At 32.5% G+C, this 26,977-nt stretch overlaps 1 protein-coding gene across 1 annotated transcript; it reads right to left on the minus strand.

Moving 5' to 3' along the window:
- Positions 1 to 1,678: 1,678 nt before the first annotated feature.
- On the minus strand, positions 1,679 to 25,121 carry LOC124531965 (chitin deacetylase 1). The gene is made up of 12 exons (XM_047106557.1): positions 24,963 to 25,121; positions 20,591 to 20,694; positions 14,703 to 14,814; positions 13,447 to 13,574; positions 12,844 to 12,986; positions 9,721 to 9,763; positions 7,702 to 7,878; positions 7,030 to 7,168; positions 5,470 to 5,573; positions 4,319 to 4,461; positions 2,747 to 2,968; positions 1,679 to 2,629 (listed from the first exon to the last, which is right to left on the minus strand). Exons 1-12 carry the CDS (start codon positions 25,009 to 25,011, stop codon positions 2,548 to 2,550), a joined length of 1,446 nt encoding a protein of 481 aa, XP_046962513.1. The 5' UTR covers positions 25,012 to 25,121; the 3' UTR covers positions 1,679 to 2,547.
- Positions 25,122 to 26,977: the final 1,856 nt, after the last annotated feature.

A 26,977-nucleotide genomic window follows, 5' to 3' on the forward strand; every position in this document is an offset into this window, starting at 1 on the left:
TTTTCAAAGTTTTTTGCTGAGTTCGATTACAGCTCTTTCGAGGGATCCTTGTAATTTACGCCGCGTGACGTATTAAATCCGCATTTTTGAAAGTCTATTTTTGCTTTATTCGCAAGTTTCCTTTGAAATTGTCCTCGAAGTAGTTTCTGACTCATATAAACGGAACGTTTAATCTATCCATATTAAAAAAATTAGTTAGTCAACATCAGCTTCACTTAAAATCAAAAAATAAATAAAATTTTAACACTTTTGACCCCGATTAACTACGGTGTCGTACGGTGTGTACGAGTCGGTGTCAAAATTAACAATTTTGACACCGACTCCAAATATAACAATAATTATAACTACATGATATAATCGTTAATCGACTTTTAAGTAGTCTAATATTTTTCATTTCATTTAACTTAGGAAGACTCTAAAAAATATGTTGAATACGCAATTATTTTTATTACTTTTTCGTGCATATTCATTTGTTTTAAAATAGTGTTTTGTTTGAAGTCGGTTTTTCTTTTTGTTAAAATTTTCATAGGTACTCCACTCCGAGGTCACGTGTTCGATTCCCGGCCGAGTCGATGTAGGAAAAGTTCTACATCGTCTTGGGCCTGTGCGTTTGTGGTATCGTCGTTACTTCTGATTTTCCATAACACAAGTACTTTAGCTACTTACATACATTGGCATCAACAAAATGTATGTGATGTTGTCAAATATTTATTAATATATTTATACAACTATCGTGGTGAAAGATTTTCGATTATTTATTATATTCTGCCGTTGCTTATATAACTGCATATTATTAAACAAAGGCCCTGCGCCGTGTCTGTCTGAACGCGATAAACGCAACGGATTTTCATACAATTTTCACAAAGTGGGACGTTTTAATTTTTTTTGGTTGTATTATTTTTTTATTCCTAATCAACAGCGTTATCGACATTTATTGCAGTTTTTATTTAACTCAACTTATAAGGCCACACGATTAAGATAATATTGCAATACTTATACTATTATTTAACAGAGATTAAATATACACATTTGAATTATATTGAATTTATATATGAGCTGAGATGGCCCAGTGGTCATAACGAGTGAATCTTAATCAATGATTGCGGGTTCAAACCCAGGCGAGCACCACTATATATATGTGCTTCATTTGTGTTTATAATTCATTTCGTGCTCGGCGGTGAAGGAAAACATCGTGAGGAAAACTGCATGTGTCTAATTTCATGAAAATTCTGCCACATCTGCATTCCACCATCCCGCATTGGAACAGCGTGGTGGAATATGTTCCAAACCCTCTCCTTAATGGATGAGGAAGCCTTATCTCAGCAGCGCGAAATTTACAGGCTATTACTTTACTTTTTTTGACAACTTGAGATTAAATATTAATGTGTTTAATCGTACGTTTGTATATATTTTTATCCGTATGAGAATGTGTATGTCTATATAATTTCAATTTTATGTAAATGTAATTTAAGTGCGTTTAATATATCTTGAAAATTAAATATGCAAAATTGTTTCAAAAGGCCTGTTCTAAATTGGAGTTATAGTTAGATTTTTTGTTGTATCTTGTTTAATGCGTGAGAAACTGCGAAACGAATCGCAATGGAAAAACCTATTTCTCAAGAGCAGGCCTATGCCCAGCAGTGGACCACTCATTGGATAACAATAAATTAAACACACATTATCTGTATTGTAATTTAATAAATTTATCAAAGTATCTTAAACCTTAGAATACAATTATTACCATGTAATAAATGGCTCCCTCGTCTAATCTGCATTGTGTTATTTGTACACAACGAATATGATAATATATTCTTGTAATATTATTTTATTAATAAATAACATATACAAGTTTCGAGCATATTCAAAATGCTTTCGTACAACCAAAAAGTGGCTAGTCATTGCTACATAACAAAATATACGTATATATGTACAATGTAACAATCTATTCAGAATAATATTACTCAACTAATAGGTTTCGTAAGATTTTAATTTTCTTATACAAAAAAAGTTAAAAAATTCGTTGACGTTTTGGGCATTGATATCTTAAATTATGACATTATGTATATACATTAATATTATGAATAGATTACTTGTATGACGACAGGCAGATTGATTATAATTATAAAAACTTCTTACTAAAATCTGATTCACCAGTAAATAATCATATTTCACTTGATTGCCTAAAATATGTTTTATATTCCTTTGTACAATAACGTTAATTTATCATCAAATTAATTATAAGTTAATAAAATAACGTTATTATTTTTGAGATCGTTTTAAATTAATTTGGATCGGTACATAGGTAATAATTGACGGCTGTATTAAATGATCAGCTTTTTCATTATCCTTCTATAAACCCGCCAAGAATTGTAAAAATATATTTGTTATATTTTTAACGAAGGCGTTTTGAAATTATCTAATATACTTTTTTATTTGACGAGACTACCTATAAGGCGTTGGTATACTAAAACTCATAGAAAAGTAATCATTTGTTTTAGTACCTGCAATCAATACGAATTGAAATTTTATCGATAATATTATAAGCTACTACTTCCTCTTTAAATTGTCAGGAATATAGTTGTCTTTTCCAGGTATGCCTGTTCCACCAGAGTCACCTAACCAAGGATACCTGAAAAATTATAGAATAATGTCATTACCTAACTGTAAAATAATGAAAAAGTATTTCAAAAACAGTATTCTATAAGTTTGAAGCAAACTTTTACTATTCATCATAAATAATACTTACTGATTTGGGCATTCAGTGCAAGTCTCCATATAACGGGTATCAGTAAAGTTTGTGTCCGGATGCTTGAAGGATAGCGCGCACTTGTTGGAGAGGTTACAAGGCGCTGGCGGCAGATCCTTCTTGTCACAACGCCACGCCTCGTAGTTGTTGATTGACTTCAGTGACCGCGGGTCAGTCATCCAAGTCAGGGCTTGTGTTACAGTCACGAACCAAACGTCATCCCTGGAAACGAACTTTAATTTTACTACAGTCATACTTAACAAGTAATTTACTAACAAATTTAACTTTCAAATAATATAACTATTTTTTTCCAAAACCATACTGAAGTATGTGCACATACTTTCTCTATTATAAAAAATGACACATTTATGCATCGTTCGAACAGTGTAGCAATATTACATAACATATATGAATTATAAAAATAATAAACGACGTACTATAATTATTATTGTTCAAACACCAAATCCATAGCAATAAAAATAAATATTTTTCAAAATGACTTCTATAAACCACTGAAAATCATTTTTGAAAATGTTTATATTTTCTCAAACACAATATCCTCTTTTTATGAGGTAAGTTACGCTATCTTTTATAAAAATTGTTTGCTTTCTACAGCCAATGTTTTGTTATAAAATGAAACCGTTTTCAAATAAACAGAATATTATATAAAAGGTCCTTATTGAATAGCAAATATGGAGTTATTACGATTCTAAATGCGCTCGTTTTATAAAATACAGGGAAAAAATAAAAATCTTTTGATAGCAATTCAATAAAAGACCAAATAAATACATCACTAGTACAATTGCAATAAGGGGAAAATGTGCGCTCCATTGAATTGCACAGACTTCTATTCACTGCAAATAATTAATTAATTTGCAATGAATAGAAGTCTTATTACCGCTTCTTGAAATGTTTTTGAAGTCAATAGTTCATTTTTATTTATGCTAATGATAAATATAGAAAGTCAAATGGCATTATCGTATTAATGCTTTTATATTATTAGAGTTTGTGAAATAAATCTATTGATTCTGCGAATACTATTCTGCGGCCAGTAAACAATAAAAATTCAAGCTGCTACTTTTGATCAATGTAAAATTCACTTCAAAACCCTTATTCACAATACATACGTACATCGAGAAATGTGTTTTGTATTTGTTATGGTAGAATACGGTAGAAACGTCCAGCAAGAGTAATTTCGATAGAAGTACTTTCCTATAAACACATTTCGCAAGTTTCGAAGTCTTAATAACGTGTCAACTTTTAGGGTGACTCTTATGTCAAAAATGATCGATTACTGATGAACAATAACGATTCATTGACACGTCAAGTAATTCAAGTCAAATCCTTCCAAACAGTATAAAAAATACTTTATTATATATATATAGATGAGAATTAAAGATATCGTACCATTCGCTTAAACAATATTCATAAAAACTAGTCACAGGAACTATATTGAATAATATGTAATTTAGTTTACTAGATATTCTAAATCACAATATAGCTATCTAGACTCCTAATAATTTTGCCAAGAATATAACTAGCCGAATACATGTGTAGGGCACATAAACTTACAAGTTAGACGCCCACTGCAGGAATTTATGTAAGCCTCGCTCGAGCTCCTTGATTTGGAACCAGTTGGTGTGGAAAGGCATCATATATGGCGCTCGGTTCTGGTCGTAGTACCTGATGAAATCCTCTTGAAGCCATTCGAAAACCTGAATTTTGAATATAACAAATATTTATTTATGACTAATTGACATATTATTATAATATCAGCGCCCATAGAAATGCTAACTGTCAAAGCATACCACTGCTGCTATCATTGTATGTGTAATTAATAAAATTATACATTTGTTCAACAAATGTTAAGCACTGAGATTGCTCTGAGGTAAAAATAAATTAATTTTAACCGAAAATTGCCGACCGACTAAGCACCAAAGAATTAGAGCAGCTTGGCATAATAAGCTCCAAACCTTCTCGTCAATAGGAGATGAGGTTATTGCCCAAAAGTGGCAGGAATTTCTTACTTTAATTTCATAAATGATTGCAACAAATATATTGTTAGTATGATGTTTAACACTGTGAAATATTAGTTGCTATCACACGTGTGATTCGGCAAAAATAAATTTCGACATATTTTATAAATGAATTTTAAAACTACGAAATACTATTTAGTAGATAGTCAAAAATTATTGCGCCGCGTAAATTCTATTCGAACAATGTCGCAGGCGTGACTCGCAATTGAATAAATCGCAAACATACCCAACATGCAAACATTTACAATTATTCTGTAGCCGTGAGGAAAAATCAATTACACATAGTGCGGTCAAAACACGCCTGGGTTTTATTTCCTTGCGCGTTTAATTTGTTCTCTATCGGAACGGAAATTAAACCGTTTAAGAGCACAAAAAACTTGAGATAAAACGTTCGAAACAACTTTCAAAACATTCTCGTTACACGTTCGTGTTTAATTAATGAAGTTTGTCGCCACCTTGTAACAAACCGTGATTGTAGAAAACTTACAAATCATATTGTCACATGAAATTTACATAATAAAATTTACTCTGGATTGTCTTTGCGAATACTTCTATGCAATTAAATTTAACAATTTTGTATTCAATTTAACAAACCTTTAATCAAAATCACTATAATTAGTTATTTCTCGAATTTGTTTGAATGACAATTGTTTTTAATACGAAAATAATAAAACTTCAAGTACTCGCCTCATTGGCATCGTGATTGTGCAAAACGCACTGATCCAAGTAAGGACAATGTCCACCTTCATATGTCTCTACATAATGAGCGTTGAAAGGAACTTCCCACAGACCTGTCAAAAGAAAATTACGAATAAATGCATAATGACACGATACGATATTATTCACTCATTTATATATCTACATGTAAATTCATAAATTACCAAATGTCTAACATTATTTGTATAAAAGTATATATGTACATTTATTATGCCACTTCAATCACGCTTACTTGGACCGCTTGCAAGAGCTCTTAAGTCTGATCTAATACCACTCAGTGTAACACGAACAACATATGTTTTGCGACTGTCTAATATAATACTTTTACTTAAGAAACAACTCCTAAAAAACTACTTTTTTATTTTATTATATTATTTTTTCTGAAATTGTTTTCTTCATGTTTTGCTGGTTTGTGAAATACATATATTAATTTGTTACAATCTGCTTTGGAGCTTTTGCAATCGATTTTCTCGAACTTGGCCTCGCACACTACCGTTCCTCACGACGAGAATGGGTATGCAGTAACTTACACTCATGCAATATTATCTTGTAGTGAACGTGTTGTGATCGATAAGCGGCTATCTCAAAACACTTTCATAGTCACTTCTCTGCTCTGTATTAATATCATATTCTAATACACGTGGTATTCTATTCTGAATATGAAATTGTTCTAATAATAATTACTTGTATTTTATATTAAATAACTTATAATAATATACTGTCAAGTAATTTAAAAACTGTTTACCTATTAATTAAAAAAAAAAAACAGAATTTAAAAAAAAAAACAAAACACTTAAAGACTTTATATTTTGTTAAGCAACACGATTCTACTTAGACAAGTATTGCTTTCTTGAAGATACCGCGATTCGCTGATTATTTCATAGAATACTAACCAAATTGATTCAAATTGAATATTATCTAATTGTAGTTTTAAAATTGTACCGTGTGCTTAGTCTTACACTCTAATTTAGTAATTACACAACATAGGTACCTAATAGATAAGTATATGAGATGTAAACTGAACAACCTAATTTGTTTTATTTTGCTACATTGCAGACTGATCATTTTTTTTTACTCTTGCCTCAACTTATCCACCACACAGTTTGCCCCGACGGGATAACCTAAATCATCTACTTCAATATTAAATTCAAACTTTATTTGAATTCCGTTTTTTCATTTTGTACGAATGATTCTGTATTAAATTATATGTATTTTGTATAATAAACTAAATTAGTTTAATTTGTGTGTCTGAACATAGTCTAATGGCTGAATGGAAAACAAATTCTTGATTCATATACTAATACGAAGCAAAGGCGCGCTTACAACCATAAGCAAATTACTGTGTCAGATTTTTTCTACATTTACACAATTAAGCTGCTTTTGCTTTTATATAAAACTACTAACTGCTATTTTGAATGTTATCAATACTGAGATACTTACAACTATTATTATTATTATTATTTAAGATTTTGTGAGTACAAAAATATATTATTAAAAGTTTAATGGATAAATGTCAAAGGCTCTAAATACCTGGGAACGACTTGGTGGGGCAGGTGCCAGATTTGCACTCGTGCGCGATCTTGTAGTCGAGCGTGTAAGGCCACACGGGAATCGGCAGCGGCGGCACGCCCACGGAGCTGTCGTAGATGTAGCCAAAGTCTTCTAATACCTATACACCAGGTTAATGTGTAAAATATACCTTTGACTATTTACAATATTGTATGTAATAGCTAAGATTTTTGAAACTTTATCTATACTTATAAAGGTGCATCTTATGTCTGAGTTAATTTATTATGAAAATGTAAACGAGACATTGTAATCAAAATAATGTATTTATATAACAACAAAAACAACAACAACAGCGGCCTGTAAATTTCCCACCGCTGGGCTAAGGCCTCCTTTCCCTTTGAAGAGAATGGAACATATTCTACCACGCTGTTCCAATGTGGGTTGGTGGAATAAACATGTAGCAGAATTTCTATGAAATTAGACACACGCAGGTCCTCAATGTTTTCATTCACCGCCGAGTACGAGATGAATTATAAACACAAATTAAGCACAGAATGTTCAGTGGTGCTTGCCTGGGTTTAAACCTACAATCATCTATTAAGATGCACGCGTTCTAACCACTGGGCCATCTCGGCTCTCTCTTATATATAACATATACAATTATTCGGTCAAAATTTACGATGTAATACATACCTTGAATTGAGTGTTACGTCCGGGCTTCAGGAACGGTGCGCGAGCCCCGACGATCTCAGAGCGGGAAACGTTCGCAAACTTTTTTAGGATCTCGCGCATACCGATCATCTCGCCGGCCCACTCTTCGTAGCCTTTGTCTTGGAGACCTTGTTGCTGGGATATCGTGCCTGTTGCTATCTAGTGGTTACAATATAAAGTATATTTATTATTACATTTTAATAATTAATGTCTTTTCATAGTTTATATAATTGTACGTACAACAAACTTTTTTTTCATTAAAAACGAGGAATGGCTCGCCAATATCCAAAGACACTGTCAATACGCTACCGGCAATTGGTTCTAAGTGCTATATATCTAATATAGTCACAACAATATATTTACACTAGCTCAGTTACTTTCCAACCGGCACACGCGATTATAAAGTATTACTTCTTAGCGGTTAACTAAGAGAAGATTGGTCGGTAGCCACGGAAACATAATTGTATAAAGATATATCACTAACACACTTTATTCAGTATTCCACAATTGAAATTTAATCTTAACCGAAGCTATATTAATAGGTTGGGGAAAAAGTTTCTTCGTATTTTATATGAAAATTCAAAAAGTTTTTTTTATAGTTTATTTACATTTGACTAAAGTATGTAGGTGCCATTTTGTTCCATAACTTTATGCCATCTTGTTGGTAGTGGCATGATCCCATTGCTGTAAAAATTTTGGGGCTTTTGATAGAAAAACTGCGACAAGTGGTTTTGGCAGTCCTCTCGTGATGTTAACCTGGCACTGCCTAAGGAATTCTGCAGAGACCGAAATAGATGAAAATCTGAATGTGCAAGGTCAGGACTATACGGCGGATGCATTAATACCTCCCAGCCAAACTCTCGTAATTTTTGTTGAGTGGCTAAAGATGTGTGAGGTCTAGCGTTGTCATGGTGAAAAACCACACCCCTTCTGTTGATCAATTCTGGCCGCTTTCTCTCAATTTCTTGCTTCAATCTCATCAATTGTTCGCAATACAGTTCTGAATCGATGGTCCTGCCGGGCGGTAACAGCTCATAATGAATGATGCCCTTCCAATCCCACCATACACACAGCATTACCTTGTTGCGAGTTAATCCGGGTTTTGCCACAGTCTGTGAAGCTTGATCGGCCTTTGACCACGATCTTTTTCGCACGTTCTTGTCGTATGTGATCCACTTTTCAACACCAGTTATCAGCTTCTTCAAAAATGGTTCGGTTTCATTACGTCGTAATAAAGAATCACAAATGAGTACACGGTTCATTAGGTTTCTTTCAGTGAGTTCATGAGGCACCCATATATCGACCTTTTTTGTGTACCCAGCTTTATTCAAATGAATCAAAACCATTTTGTGGTCAATTGCCAGTTCTTCAGCTACATCGTAACTACTAATATGCCGATCTTGCTCCACTTTTTCAAAAATGGCATCAATTTTGTCCGTAACGGGGCGACCAGAGCGAGATGCATCTTTGATATCAAAATTTCCGGCTTGAAAACGCTTAAACCAAACTTGCGCTACTCTCACAGATACTGCATTAGGTCCATAAACATCACAATTTTTTTTCGCGGCTTGAGTTGCATTTTTCCCTTTTTTTATAGTAAAATTTTAAAATGTATCGAATTTCTTCTTTAGATTCACTCATTTTAACAACAACAAAAACAAATGAAAATCACACAAATTCCTAATTTGAATTTGGAAGTGCCTTCTTTAAAATTGAAACTTTTTAATGATACCAAAACCAGCCAGGTACAAATGGTATAGCCAAAGAGATTTTATTACAAGTTCATACATACTATATGCGAAAAGACTTTTTCCCCAACCTAATATATTAAGTGAATTGAAAATCTCCTTCGTATTTAATACAAATTTATTTTAATATTTTCGAGTCAAGATTAAAATATATACAACTACAATCTATCTAAGATTATTTTTTTAAATTAGACTTAATTTGTTATAAAACTTGACTAGATCTAATTGTAATATATACATAAAAAATACTTACTTCGTGACCATCATGTGCAAGCGCCTGTACCATGGCGTAATTACTGTAAATGAAATCAGCATTACATTTTAACTCATAAAAAGAATCATTATGTAAATTTCAGATGCAAGGTTATAGTCTATTCCAACCATAATTGGACAAATGTCAAATAAAGAACTTTGAATTCATGCGATATCATTGATCGAGAGCTTGAACGGTCTGTAATATTAATTATGAATTTTCGAAAAATGGTTTTGAAGCGTTTTGAATTACGACGAAACTATTATCGAAACTATGAAAGTAAAAATTATAACGAATGCGTAGTTTATCCCATAATATTCCACATATTATGGGATCATAAATAAACACTTATTAATCGAGAATTTTTAGTATTGTGCAATATACTATATTAATAGTTCAATAAGTGCAAATCGCATGATATATAAGTCTAAAGGACTTTTCTGTCTTTATTATTTCTTCGATTGGAATAAACTATAAAAAAAAAACTTCAATAAATTAGTTTCTCCACTCGTCGATCTTATAACAAAGGACGTAAAATGTGGGATTCCATAGTTGAGTGCACTTCGCGTTGAATAGACTGGCTTATACGTAGGCAGAGTTAGTTTATAGTCAACATCAAATAACCCGTTTGAAATATAAGATAATAGATAACTTTTATAACAAATTCGTGTAACAAAGATGATTAAAATTAAAGTTAAAAAAAAAATCATAGTTTTTGTCTAGAATGATCAGAGACATTTCTTATATTGTTGTGTAACGTTCATTCAACAGATATAGGTCAAGTCTCAGTCAAGTTACTAGCAAAACAAAATCAAAAACTGTAAATTACATTGAATATTGTACTAAAGAAACGATAGTGTACTTGAACTCAAGCGTCTTTGTTCACAGTAAATGCTATTAACAACGACAAAGTAAAAAGAACGCAAGCTCTAAAATGCCACGACGAAATATCTTTGTCTTTTAATTTAAGCAAAACTTTTTCATATATTTTATGACACGAGATATCCGCCCTGATTCCATACGGGTATATTTAGTTTTAATCCAGTTGCCTGTGTATTGCAACACCGACCTCCATACCCTGGGCTGCTACTGAGAAAATCTTAACAGAAAAACTGAATTACAATTGTCTCGTAGAGGATTTAGAGCTGGGAGTTCAAGAGCTGCTATAAAAAGTCCACGCTATCTCGAATCATAATAATATTGCACAACCGATATTAGTATATTTCAGAAACAATTACTTAAGATCAAATACAAAGATTCACTTACTAACACGTATATACGTAGAACTTATAACAATATTTATTTTGTATATTTTATGAAGCGTATAAATATCCCGAAGGAAATCGTTGATTCCGGTGTTTTTGATATGAACTCTTAATAATATTTGTACAGGATAATTTCGTTATATTTTTAATTCGTCTAAAAGCCATAAAAAATTATAAATTCGTAGATAGAGCAAACAAAGTACATTGTAATTTGATTTATTTGTTATATTTTTTACATACACACAACATGAAATCATTATTTACATTTTTATATTACTTTAAACAATTATTTCAATTCAAATTTCGACTATACTAAAATGATGAATCAAAATTAAAAAGTATCTAATTTAGGTATAGCCTTAATATGTATTTAGTCATATCATGAAGTCAGATCATTAAATAAACAGTATTCGATCTAAGTAATATACAGATAGATTTACAACACGCCAATTAGATATTCATGGAATAATCTAATTGAAATTCATAATAAATAGCCCTCGTCGTGTATGTATGTATGTATGTCGTAATACTTAAGACTTTTAAATTATAATAGACCTAAGTCCTAGTAAATCTAAAAAGGAATTATAGTTCTTTCATCATATTGTTTATATTATTTTAAATACTATCTGTTATTTTCGTTCGTTTACCTTACTATGCTGTATTCGTAACCTTCTGATCTGAGCAGAGATAGATTATGATTTAGACAATTCTACTTTCCGTATTCCGTAATCAAAACGAATCGTTTCATGAATTAACTCCGGGCATTAATTGCCTTAAGTTGTAAGTAATTCAATTTACAGTCATTTCTCATTCCATTTTTAATCCTATCGTTCACAAAGAATTAAGGTTTTACGTTTTTCATAATATCATTAAGAAGAAAATAACGCGTTTGGTAAAAAGTTATGAAAATAAAATCGTGTGACGACAGTTTAATAACCCAAAACAACCCCGTTTGCGGATGGAAAAAATTATCTTCTTTACTTTTTACATTATATAAAAAGAACGTTAAACTAAAAAATAAAAGACAATACAAACCTAAAAGATTCAATGTGTACTACAAAGTTGGAGCTAAGTCTTAAATTGAACAACGAAGATTTTTTAATAACGGTGCACAGGGAGATTTGCTACCTGATAATAAGTGGTCACTATGGACCATAGATATTCGTGCTTTAGGAAATATTAACCATTCATTACATCGCCAATGCGCCGCCAACCTTGGTAACCAAGATATTATGTCCCATATATTTACACTTACTGAATTTGCAACGCGATAACCGACGCGAAGACCTACCAACTAATATTTTCTTAGCAATATGATTTTATTAAAGATGCCATTGCATAATGTATATATGAGTATTATATTATGAAATAACTACAATGATAGCTTGCGAGCGCCTGACCTGGTATGAATGTACAAAAAGTAGAAGTTTTTTGTACCGTAACTTATTATGTAAAATCTTTAATTATTTTTTGTAAAGATTTACTTAAGCAAGTGTGACATAAGTTATATTTTAGCGTAACTTCCTAATATCTATCTATGTGTATTTAATCTAAAAAAAACTATAATATAGATTTTCGACCATTTTTATCTTTAATGCCATACAGTAAGAACTACAATTCTTCGTAAATGAAATAAAATATAATTAAATTGCAGCGAACGCTATATACCGGCAGCTTATTGCAAATTCAGTTTCAATTGAAATATAATGTAATAAGACGGATATTACTTTCATTATTACGATCATTCTCTGTATAAAGGCGGTTAACCGCGCCGTTCACGGGTAATCTTCATTATTAATATATTTTAGCAAAATACGCTAGAAAGTGTTTGAGATACGGACTCTTCCCCAATACTAACCTGTACTCGTGAGATAAGAAGAAAGTGCCCCGAATTGGGCAGTCGTTTGGATTACGTAATTTCCCATTAAAAACTTTCTTGTACAAGTCGTAGTTGTTCAAATTAACGGCACCATCAAATGTGAGCATTATCATTTGCGGCGTCTGAAATTAAACATTGAAACATAAAACTTAATTAATGTTTATTAAAGTTATAATAACGCATCACACTAATTGGCCAGATTCTGGTCACATAATAATATATTAACTGCAACATACGGAGCGCGTTCTCTCAAAATTACGGGATATATCATTAGCCTTAAAAGTAAATAAATAACAATATACAAATACGTAGGTAGTATTTTTTAAATATTATTTTCTAGATATTAAACGTAAGGTCATATACACATGACATCATATTTAAAAGTAGGTTGCGGTTTCTCAGTGCAATGTTAAACCACATTTAATGACACATTTGACATATTCATATTAAAAAAAAGTGTTTTATAGTGCCTATATAATGCGAATATTCGCTTAAGTTTATACAAATCCAAGTGCTTTAGAATTGCTGCAATTCAATTAACGTGCTCCGCGCGACTACAATGTTATTTGTTCTCAGACTTACATCCTCTGGATCCAGACCGCCCGGTATGAGAGTGCCGTCCTTCGAACAAAAACAATATGGAAGCTGACATTCCGCTGGATCGCACTTCAGCGCTAAGTCTGTTGGAGTCTCTGTTATAGGAGCTGGAGCTATACAAAATTAGGAAAAGGTTGTTAACAAAAAGTATGTATATTTTTATATTGTCATTTAAATGAGATAAATAAAACCTTAATTTAAATAATATTTTATGTTATCCCTGAACCAGTTTTCAATTGAACACAACTTTTTATTGTCCTTTCTATTGTTTATAATTAATTATAGCTTTATCAAAAACGTAATTTACTTATTAAGAACCCTGCGGACGGTTTATCTTAGCCAATTAAACATACGATTCTAAGTTGTGCATGTGTAATGCGCTTATATCCACACTGGTATATAAATATAAAGTACATAATATGAAACGTAAGCTGGTTCACTTTATTTTTCGTGAAAAAAAATCATAGCAGAACGAGAATAACACAAAATAGCGTGACTGAAGTTTAGTAATTGTTTAGTAAAACAAAAATATTAAAATTTCGATACTGCGTCTTAATTGAATTCACTGAGGAGTTTACCAAGCAAATAGGATAAACAAAAATAATAATATTGTAACTGAACGAAGCAGGTCGTATAAAATATAAAAGCGTGTGACTTTCTTATAGGTATCCGTTCAAAAGTGTGGTGGAGGGTGTGGGCAAAGCATTGAATCCTCGAAAATAATTTCGGCACAGTAACTCTATCACAAGACGTGATTTCTATTTCAATATTTATTAAGGCAGTGATCACGAAGCTATTCAAACAATCGATTCAAGATCACAGCGAAGGCTGTGTACACAGGTGGAGTGCATTTCCCATCGGTAAACAGACATACTGTGCGAGCAGGCATTTGCAGTTGTATGTTTGGCATCCGTGCCATCCCGCTTGTCTCGCCTCTTGTTTCGTGACACGGCGGGTATGCTCTAGTACATTTGTGTTTGTAACAGGATAGAGCTACCAAAGTGTACAGTAATACGTATGTTGCACGCCTACTAATTGAATTTTAAGTTCGTGTGGCAACACTGACTTTGTTGGGGTGTGTTTAATTGAGTTGTTAAAATACTGAATGTGGAAGGAGCTATACGTAAATTATTTGTTTCGACACAAACAAATCTAATAAGTCCGAAATTTGTCGTTCTTACTAAAGACATTGTTTTTGGTGTATTTAGCAATTTATGATTAACAGAAAAAGGTATACGTACTTGTTGGTATTGGACCACATCTTGCTTCCGCTTTAAACGTACAGTATTTACTGATGTCGTCAAAGTATAAGCCAGATGGACATCTGTTCAAGTAAGGATATCCATCTACACACTGGAATAAAACAATTTATTATTATATTGAAAGATCTGTGAATACAATTATTTGATATATAATGATTAAACATTTGGCTTAGAAACAGTTTACAAGGTATATGAATAGTATTATATTATTTTTATACATCATCTTTTTTGATCGAACCCATACATCGAAGTACTGTTCCTATATATTTTAATGTAGTATACATGTATATATAATGTAATATATATCTGATTCATGTTTGATGTTATTAAAAATAACAAGGTTTGTTTATGTTCGAACAACTTTTAGCCCGTGGCTCCGGTCGAGGTCCATAAGTTGCTCGACATCTGCTGGGCATAAAATGTAGCCTTTGTTCTTTCATGAATTTCCAGCATGCTAGATAGAAAATTCAACTAACTCGTTTCAGCAGTTTGGCCGTAAAAGACAGGCAAACAGACAAATTTACTTTCGCATTTATCTTATTATTAAAGATTTTTTTTTAAGTTCTGACGTGCTAAATTGGTACTATTATGACTATAATTATCATTAAATTCGATAATTGACCACGTTTACCACAATACTAGGTAGAGCTATTTTATCCATTGACATTGTTTCGAAATTAATAGAAAAATGGTTATATCTAATTTTCATAATTAATGAATGAAAATTCGGTAAGAAACAATTTTTCAAAATTCATCTTTCAAGGAATTTAAATGGGATTTGACTATTATATTGCAATTTGAGGTTTATGGTTTTCAAAGTTTGGAAATCATTATTTAAGTTTCTTTTTATTAGACATTTATTGAGAACCAAATTAGAGAGTGATTAGAATGCGTGCATATTAACCGATGATTGCGGGTTCATACTCAGGCAAGCACCACTAAATTTTCATGTTTTTTAAACACAAATTAAGTGTTTATAATTATGTACATCATTCTTCTCAAGCTCAGGAAAAATGTGTGTGTAATTGCAATTAAATTTTTTGACACGTGAATCCACCAACTCATATAAGAGCAGTGTGGTGGAATATTCTCCAAGCCTACTCCTATAAAGGGCTTAGCCTAGCTGGGGAAAAAATTACAGAATTACAGACTGTTAATGAAGATATTTATATCATATTTTTAGGAAATTAATCCCTTAAGAGGATTAAATTGTTGTTGGAACTGTGTATAGGGAATCATCATTTTTATGAATAAAACAAATTGGGTATTGCGTTTTATGAAAAATGACCTCCTTATGAATCTGAAATTGGGGTTGAAAATTTGTATAAGCTAAAATATGTGAAACAGTTAAGGCATCTGTTTATGAGTAAAATACAGTTGTTACTTAATTTCATGATCATGAATTTGTGAGTAATAATTCACATTTGCATTCGACGTTACAAGAGTGTGCCGTAGCCGAATTAACATGAGGGTTTGATACCAAAAAAACTCGGTGAATTTATGAATGGTACGAAAAATACAGTGATATAACCAATCAGGTATACAGATAATATTATAGGCCGATGCCGGAGGTTAAATTTCGGCAAAGTGCAGTTCGGAAAACACTTCTTTCCTTGGACATTAACAAGTCGAGTGGACCCGATGGCATCCCTCCAATCGTGCTACGGACATGTGCTCCCGAGTTTGCGGACTTAACGCGTCTTTTCCGGCAATCCTACGCATTAGGCGTCGTCCCGAACTCCTGGAAGACTGCTTTGGTGCATCCGATCCCTAAAAAAGGCAACCGCTCAGATCCGTCCAATTATAGGCCTATAGCCATCACCTCCTTGCTCTCCAAGATAAGGGAGTCCCTTATTAACTGCCAGCTCCTGCGGTACCTAGAGGAGAATCAGCTGATTAGTGACCGCCAGTACGGTTTCCGTCGGGGTCGCTCAGCCGGTGATCTTCTAGTTTACCTTACTCACAGGTGGGCTGAAGCAGTTGAGAGCAAGGGGGAGGCATTAGCAGCTAGCTTGGACATAGCGAAGGCCTTCGATCGTGTATTGCACAAAGCGCTTCTTTCGAAGCTTCCTTCCTATGGGCTTCCCGGGAAATTATGCAATTGGATTACCAGCTTTTTGGCAGATCAGAGCATCAAGGTCGTTGTCGACGGTGCATGCTCTGACTTAAAATTCGTCAATGCTGGTGTTCCACAAGGCTGCGTTCTATCACCCACTCTGTTTCTTCTGCATATCAATGATTTGTTGCAAATCGGGAACATTCATTGCTATGCAGACGACAGTACCGTTGACACCTTATACACCGGCCGCGCTAATATTTCTCGGGAAAACGTCGAAGAAAACCGGAACAAACTTGTGTCTGAAATCGAGTCTTCGTTAAACGAAGTCTCGAACTGGGGCCGGCTAAATTTAGTCCATTTCAACCCCAAAAAGACGCAAGTTTGCGCGTTAACCGCTAAAAAAACACCATTTGTCGTATCTCCACGATTTGAGAACATCCCGATAGCCGCTACAGGTAGTATCGGAATACTTGGCGTTGATATTTCGAGCCTCGTTCAGTTCCGCGGTCAATTGGAAGGCAAAGCCAAATTGGCTTCAAAGAAGCTCGGTGTGCTTAGCAAGGCGAGACAGTACTTCACGTCGGCCCATCGCCTAAAACTTTACAAGGCGCAAATTCGGCCTCACATGGAGTACTGCTCTCACCTCTGGGCGGGTGCTCCCCAGTACCAGCTCCTTCCATTTGACCGCATCCAACGTAGAGCGGCTCGAGTTATCGACGATCAAGCCCTTTCCGATCTCCTTGATCCTTTGGCTTTGCGTAGAGATGTTGGATCACTCTGCATCTTCTACCGAATTTTTCACGGGGAATGTTCCGAGGAATTGTTCGGATTAATCCCGGCTGCTGAATTTCACCTTCGGACATCTCGTCAAAATTCTAAGTTTCACCCGCACCATCTTGATGTCCGAAAATCCACAACAGCGCGATTTCTTAGACATTTTCTGCCTCGCACAACCACTCTGTGGAACCAGCTTTCGCCGGCGGTTTTTCCGAACCGATACGACATGGGAACCTTCAAGAAAAGAGCCTACTCCTTTCTCAAAGGCCGGCAACGCACCTGCAAGCCCCCTGGTGTTGCAGATGTCCATGGGCGGTGGTAGTCACTTTCCATCAGGTGAGCCTCCTGCTCGTTTGCCACCTATTCCATAAAAAAAAATAGGCATATGGCATATGTAAATCATATTTAACAATAATTACCTATTAACTGTATTAGTTTACGAGTATGTTAATTTTTCGCTTATATAAAGTCAGAAAAGTCGTTGATTACTATAAAATGTCGCAGAACGATTTACAACAACAATTTAAATATTATAAACATTTAGGTCCGGTCAGCAATTCGATTCTTATATCTAACAATCTCGTTCAAATAGTCAACAGGATTAAGTATCGGGAAAGGGTGAAAAACAATTATGAACATGTGCAAATAAAACGAACCCATCCCACGTCTTAATTCATCATGGCGAAAGTGCACCTCTCCGGGGGCTTACTTTCAAGCTGCTTACGTTAAAAGGCTGAGAACATCGGAGAGCTCTAGCAACGTTGCGCAAACGTCTCTGCGAGAAACGACAAGTAGATGATCGGGGCTGTCCTGCCCGCTTTCGGAAACTGGGTATAATAAGACTTTCCATACCAATCGAACTTACTTATCGTAGGAATGGTCACGCAGTGCCACCATTGTTCTTATAAAAATTATCAAACATTGATATTCAGACTGTTGATATTCCGCAGGAAGATCATTTGATTATTTTTTGACGAGATTTATTAAAAAAATGGTTACTATAGGTATGTGAGCATTTTGACGTCTACCAAAGTATATGGTTAAATCACAATATTATATCATGTTACATATTATTATAACATCGATTGAAAATATCAATCAAAATCTCAATCAATCTTTATTTTTTTCTCGCTGGAAAAACGCATTACGCTCTTCCCCCACGTGATGGAAAATGGGGGGGGGGGTGGAACTCCCTGGAGCCCTGGACGCCGAGTGCGCCCAAGTACGCCAGGTTTACCCACTAAAAAACCAGCGGTATCCTCTCCGTCTTTCGATGGACGCCACGGGATCGCTTACGCATGCTACCATGACGGCCTGACGATCGGCCCACCTATGCGGGCCTCTAACACCTAGGGGTGATTCCCGGGGTAAAATCTCAATCAATCTAGCTTAATACCATGATTTTCAAAATAATCTAAAATCAGTGAATGCCATTTTTTTTGGAATATCCAGTGTGTCATAAGGAATTAAGGGACGCAACTAGAACCTTGAGCAAATTACAAAGCAGAGATTTTATTAATCTCGTGATAATGTACAGCCTGGAAGACTGACCGGTGGATTTCCTTCTATTTCAAGATATTTTGTGCTTTCAAAGGATTTTACTTAAAACTTATAATAAATAGAGCATCGCAATGCAAACGCGTAATGACGTAAGATTTTTTGCAATAACAAACCAATTTACATCGATTCAAACACGAACCCTTATGACACCAACTCCTAACCATGTCATAATTCTATTTAATATTATAATTTCAAATATTCAAATATTTAGTTGCATCCAACAGTATTAGGGACACAAAAGAAATAAAACGGCTCTTTTCACATTTTATTCCTCATTTCAAAGTCACATAAACACATATAATCGTTTTATTAGACTTCTATTGGTCTGTTCGCGCCGTTTACAAATTAAATTGTCAATAGAAATCCAGTTCCTTAGCGCTTCAAAACCGGTTACACTCAGCCTCAAAGGTACATAATTATTTCATTTACAATTTTAAGGCACATAAAATGCAAACTAAGTATCTAAGCACGATTACATGGACTTTTATTGAATAAAAATTATATTCAATGATTAGAATATGGAAATATATAAAATAAGCTTTTATTAAAATCGTATGGGGAAGTCCGTTGATTCCAATAAATTGTCAAAACTTTTACCGGTCTTTTGGTAACTGTTATTTGATTTAGTGTTTTTTTATTTGTTTTTAACACATTTGTTAGTTTAGTTGCTTGCTTGAATTGAAGTTTAGATAAAAAATAAAAGTGGAATTATTTTTATTTGTAGCAGTCAGAACTGAGGAAACTAGCAATGTTCCCTGAATCGTTTAATCCTTTGCCTAATTGAATTCAGGGTAGTCGGATTGACACCATCGGACTGTATGACTGAAGTACTGGAGAGTTCACCTGGTTATACTTCGAGATTTGTGCATTACAATACCTTCAGTAAAGCTAATCTCTGTTAAAAATAGCCGCCGAGAATGAAATTCGGTCAGGAGGGCATAATGTACGTATTTACGTTGGTGAATGTGACTTTCGGTTCGCGTGTCGTGTAGACAAATGATAATATCAACTCTAAAGCATGTTTTTCAACGCTGAATTGCATAATGCAGTATGATAAGTTACATTCGTTTGAATTGAATGACTTTTTTTGTAACCAAGAGTTTAATGCGTTGATAATGTGGGCGACCTAGGCCGTTTTTTATATCTACTTGGAATATAATTCTAATTAATATTTAGAAGAAAATTAAAATAAAAATACAAGATATTAATTTATTATAGCTTATACAAATTTACTCCACCTACGTAACCTATCACTCGTTAGGTAGCCTATGATGCCGATATCCTCAAAAACGAGCGAAGCCGAGGGAAAGCTGTTGATATTTTTAAATACTGAGTGATGACGATGATAACAAAAACTTCCTGTACTTAGAATATATAGAATAAAAATAAATGTATAAAACGTTACTCAATTTATTCAATATTTAAATATTTTTAATGTAAAACCTTCAAATTAATATAAAGAAGTACTAACTTGGTAGAACCGGCGACAAGTAGCGGGATCAGCGAAATTACCATTGCCCGTCGTACCTTCGGGACAAACGAATTCAACCGCTTCTTTTTCTTTCTGGCTATTTACTGTAAATAAAACATTAATTCCTCCATTAATCTCTATAAAAGAAACAACAAAAAAAAACTAAAAAATGTGCATAATCTTAAACATAAAATGATTTCGTAATAATGTAATAATACTATTTTTTATTAATATAGTGATTCAAACACATTATTTTTAACGAGTTTGACAAATGTATTATGATTTTAACTTCAAGAAGGTGAAGGTCAAATTTGCGGAAAACATCATATCATTTATCATATCGTTTTATTGTAGTTTTAGTATTCCATTAACATACTAAACGAAAAAATTAAAGTGGTAAAAATATAGTATGTACAATATAATATATGTTAAAATCAAGCAGTTTTGGTGGTACACTAAATTTTATACCTCCTCTTTGTAATTTTGTTTTTACATGTTTTTAATTGATAACTGAATTTAATTCTTTTCCATTAGTTTTTGTATCATCTTAACAAATATAAACAGATATATAAAATACATCAATGTTTTATTTGAACTAATAGGTACATATGTATAATAAAATTATTTGTAATAATTATAGACTAGTAATAAGTCTAATAATAATATATTTATTAACTTTTTATGTCTAAATTTATTTCAACTTCGTCTTTTATATTTTTTTCTGGATAATAGTTACTGTTGACAGTTCAGCAATAAAATCCTGTTTTTTTCTTAAAGAGCCGAAATTCTCGCTAGAACTACCTTCCCATTAATAGAAGGCACACGTAACATATAACGAAATCACAGCCGTTGCTGTCCACAACATAGATAACTATTTCTTCTGAAATTATGTGGTATTTTCTACAACAAGAAACATACTTGTTTACAAATAATCTTATAATCAACAAAACTTGTAAGATTATAGGAACATTACATAATATTTCAAAATTTGCTTGTAAAATACGAAAGTATAATTAAAATCAATCACACAGCAATAAAGATATTATATAAGAATGTAAAAACAATCTTTACAGATCATTAAGTTCAGAAGCGGAAGTACATTTGAGCTAGCCATTACTCTTCAACATGAAATATTTACTACGCTATCGGTCATAATGCACGCTTATTATCACGTGATGTGAGGTGCACGCTCGGCACATCTTTGTGTAAGCGTGTTACGTATTGTTGACTGGTTTCCAAACTTACGAGTTGTGAGTAATTATACAGAATTACGAATGCCGGTCGGGTATTTTATTCTCTGTGAGCAAACGAGTTAGAACACCAAGACCCCAAGGAGAACTGGATTTCGCGTTTGATTTATCAATGATTACTTGCCATGAAGCAGAGCATCGTCGATTAAGTTGATTAAAATAGACTTAACAGTCTGTATCTTGTAATTAGAATTGGCCAAAAAATTATATTTTAGCTTTTGCAAATTCAAATAATTTGACTTCATAATTATTTTATTTCATATTATTTATTGTTAGAAAAACTAAGATCATATGAAGGTTACAGAAATAGATAAACTAACATAAAACGGGCATGATTGTATGCTGATGTATACGAAACACACAGGCTATTGAAATTACCAAAGTATTTTATTATTTAATTTTATTTCAGAGCGAAAAAAATCTGTAGAAACACTTAAAACTAGCTATACTTGTTAATTTGTCGTTTCTTCATTATTATCTTATGTTAAAATTTATTATATCATTGATATTATAATCAAAATATATTAATAATGAACAGATTTGTTATTTTTATCTTTGTCATTTGAATTACAATTGTAGGTTTTATTCAATATATTGGTATGTAAAATATCATTAAGGAATAGAATATAAATTTTAATTACCAGATTGACATTTACGGCAAGGAAGTGCTTACGACGAACAATCTTATAGGTTTTATTAAAAAGTATCATACGTACCTAGTTTTTTTTTATTTAAATTGCATACCAGTTCAAATTATTTTTTCCTTTATTTTATTTCATTATATAGTTATGTTAGTAATATAGTTAGTTATGTTATTAAAATAATGAATCAACTATTAATTTCAATATCTAACATAGTTTCTGAAAAAAAAAAACCGTTAGGGACTGTTACCCCCCCCCCCTTTTTCCTCCTTATAAGTGACAGCAGAGACATAAAATCACGAGTACAAATACTTTGAGTGACGTTTGTGCAATTTTCTCATAGTAAGTCTGCTAGACCCTTTTCAAGCTATTTTGTTGAATTTTAGACATCATTACTGAAACCAATCTTTACTGAAAGATTATTCTATGTATTTATTAACTTAACGTGAATCTTTTATATTAATATCCATTGAGAACTGCTATTTGTTTTTTTAAGCTACAAGTTCTCTGAAATTTAAATTAAACAAGCTTGGTGTGCCGCAAGCAAAATGGTGTGAATACGTATGTCAATAATAGGTATCTAAATTTAGTGCGTGCTGTAACAACTTTCTATTATGGATGACATTTATATTTTTTTTATTATATACATATACTATATTCGGACTGTAGCTGCAATCATACAGCCTTTTATTTAGTTGACGTTTCGACAAAATTTCACCTATGATGGTCATGAGACTCAGTCAATCGTCAAGATCGAAAAAAAAAGATCGCGAATAAAACCCGTTATATTACAAAAAATATACATAGCGAAAGGTTAAAGTTAACAATACTATACGACTTTAGTTAAAATATACAAAACTTTTCGTGCGATATTTCGACATAATCACATTTTTGATAACTTATTTTTTAAACAGGGTCAAAACTTTTACAATCCGAATACGTAATATGTTTAATATTAGTACATAATACCTTTTAGCATTATATAAGATTTGCATATCCGAAACATTTGTATCGTAATATTTAGTAACTACATAATAAAGGAAATAACGATCAAAAAAATATTTAAACAGTTAACACTATAATTTTCTTCCATTACATAAGTTATAATAATAAGGTATAGAATATACTCCTGAAGAATATTAATTTAATAAATATAATTTCGAAGCAAGTATACTGTTTTCATTGACACATTTTTTTTTCATTTCCAAGTATATATACATATGTTCTTTAGTTTGCTTATTTCACTTCAAAGTTATTTCCTAGTATTATATAGTATACGTTACAATTTCCTTGTTAATTCTTATTCATTCTCTGTAACGCCGTTTGGTATGCGCCTATAGTTTATCGACGGAATGTAAAATTATTTTTTGTGGGAAGGTCACTTACCGACTTCGATGTCTGATAGGACACAATAAATATTTTTGCAAACTACAAGCATTTTGCTTGTTTATTGTTTAATAAATACTTTTATATTTTACGAGGATATCTGATATCTTAAAAGTGGTTATTAACGGAATTATGTTAAAATTCCCTTCAATAATTTTATCCAAAAGTATTTGTAGGTAATTTATTTTCCGAATTTTTCTATATTCGTTTTAAATTATAAAAGCTATGTACCTAAAAGTTACAATGTATAACTGCAATCGACGCATAGATGCCAAGAGCTCGTAACCAAATAAAAAAATGTGATGTATGCAAGCAAACACACTACACAGGTACTTAATAAACCTGTCAGGATACAAGTCCACTATAACATTTACATCAAGGCAAATAGTGTTGAACATATGCGTATATATTCTTTTTTTATAAACTTATATATACGTACATTTAAGATTACGATTGAAAATATAATATTGCGACTAAACAGTATTAATTATTATGATTCTCAAAATTTCCAACGTTTCCAATATAAATTATAATTAAGATTCGTTTTAATGAACCAATTGATCTTGCCACTCGACGAATCCCGGGCTGGTTATTACATAATTTTCCACTTTCGAACATGGAGAAGTACCGTCATCCTCTAATATATTACGACCGGTCACGTCTCAATGTCAAGTGAAAGAAAGGACGTATCAACCGCATAATAATTAGTCAGTACACTTAGTAACAAATCATTATAAGAGACTTTCTAAATCGTTAATCGTATGAACAGCCAATAATATGATTTCGTAATAGTAGCTGTCATATTTTGTCACCATATTTAATTGGTATAATAGGTAACAAAACTACGTACGCACCGTTACACGTGTAATAGAAATGTTTGTAAATTCTTTTCATATATTTATTCTTCGTTATTTTTAATATATATATATTTATTTTTATTAATGTACGTATAGGTTAATAAGGTATTGAAACTATAAAATGATAAATACATTAAATCACTTGTTTAAAAATACGCCTTAAAATTTTATGTAATATCATCACATATTTTTTACATAATTAAGCTTATAGTAAAAACACAAAATGCTTTCAACTAACCATTCACAAATATGGCACAAAAAATAAATACTCGCGTGTAGGCGGTCATGATGGCCGCGCTTCGCTAAACTCAATAATTCGTTAAAGCACCTTTCACCACCGCGCGCACACTGCCAGATTTACAAGACAGAGGTACTTCGCTCTACCACCACCCAAACTACCGTCTACTACTCGTCTGCACGGCTTTCTCCTTCTAAACCATCTGGTCTAAGGTTCTGGCTATATTGGTAATAATTTACATTATTCATAGTATCTATTTTATATTCATCAATCAAAACTTTGAGAATGTTATAAAAATCAATATTTATATGACTATTTTTGTATACAAATATTAGTAATGCTGCTTTTTCAGTTCCCAAATCTAGAGTACCTAATAGCCTTGGAGATAGAAATATTTTGGCATAAGTATCACTGGTCTATTTTATCATTATCAAACATATTCAATCACAATAACAACTTATGCCCTTATGCAGTTTCGGTCGCGTGTATTGTAGGTAATAGTTTGCTACAGTATTTTTTATCAAACATAAAACAACATCATAAATGTTTTATATAATCTATTTGATTTTGCAGGAACCACATACATCTATATATTATGTTAAATCTCCCTCTCGTTATCTTTAACCCGCAGTATGTTAGTTTTAAACATAAGACCCTCATTATTTAGCCTAATATTATATAAAGCATGTAATTATGTACCAACATATACGAAGTGTGTATGTACTATGTATATATAACAGATAGTCACGTCAACAAATCCATGCATGCCTATTTATGGTAGTAGTTTTTTGGTGTGCGCTATACTGTGACATGTCATTCAGACTGAATGATAATAATCGATCACAATCAACAAATAATCCTTGTAAATACTACAGAACTCCAAAGTCCAATATCTACCTTTAACTACAAAATGGTTATACGCTCGTTAGTAAATATTTGAAATGACATTCTTCCTTAAAACAAACAAATCATTTAAGATAAGATTCGATTCGATTCATTGTATTAAAAATGTTAAATAGAATTGGTAAGGTCATTTAGCGCCGTATAACCTGTCTGAATACTACTTATTCCGTGTCCAAGGCGTGCTTAAAATAACCACATTTCGTTTAAGCTACCCAGGTGACCTATAAAATATTAGTTTTTTTTTTTTCTAAACTTTTATTTTATAATTTATATCGGGCACACATTATTTATAGGTAAAGATAACAAAACTACAAAATATTTTATTAAATATCTTATTATCTTAATTACTATTTTATCTTGTAAGTGTAATGTCAGAAAATTAAAATATATTTTCTGGCGGCATTATATCTTCGCTTCGCAAGTCTACTAGTAGAAAAGGCTAATTGAGACGTCATCATTCGTACCTTATTATTACCTAATAATTAATTCTTTATTATACAGTTGTAATATTTGTTATTTAATCATTAATAAAAATAGTGATTATAATTTTATGAAATATGCATTACTTATTAATTGGTAATACTTAGTGGTAGGGCTTTGTGCCAGCCCGTCTGGGTAGAGACCACATACTCATCAGTTATTCTACGGCCAAATAACAGTACTCAGTATTGTTGTGTTCCGGTTTTAAGCGTGAGTGAGCCAGTGTAACTATAGGCACAAGGGACATTACATCTTAGTTCCCAAGGTTGGTGGCACATTGTCTATGGGTGATGATGACCACTTATCATCAGGTGCCCCGTATGCTCGTCCGCCAACCTATAACATAAAAAAAAATCGTGCAATACATTAAGAAACATGTTTTATATGATTAAATATGTGTAACGCAACCGTATTTCAGCTTTGACAACTTCACCGATGGAAGATTATATTAGTTACTGTTAATGCAATGCAGATTCGCCCTTAATATACTTAATTACTTTGATAAATATGAATATTTTACATGAAGCGATTTTACAAGCATAGAAGACCAATCCGTTTATTTAAATTACTCTAAATAATTTAAAAAAAAATACGATATAAAATATCTATTGATAAAAGAGCCGAGATGGCCA

The sequence above is a fragment of the Vanessa cardui genome, chromosome 8 (assembly GCF_905220365.1).
Source record: "Vanessa cardui chromosome 8, ilVanCard2.1, whole genome shotgun sequence".
Lineage (NCBI taxonomy): Eukaryota > Metazoa > Arthropoda > Insecta > Lepidoptera > Nymphalidae > Vanessa > Vanessa cardui.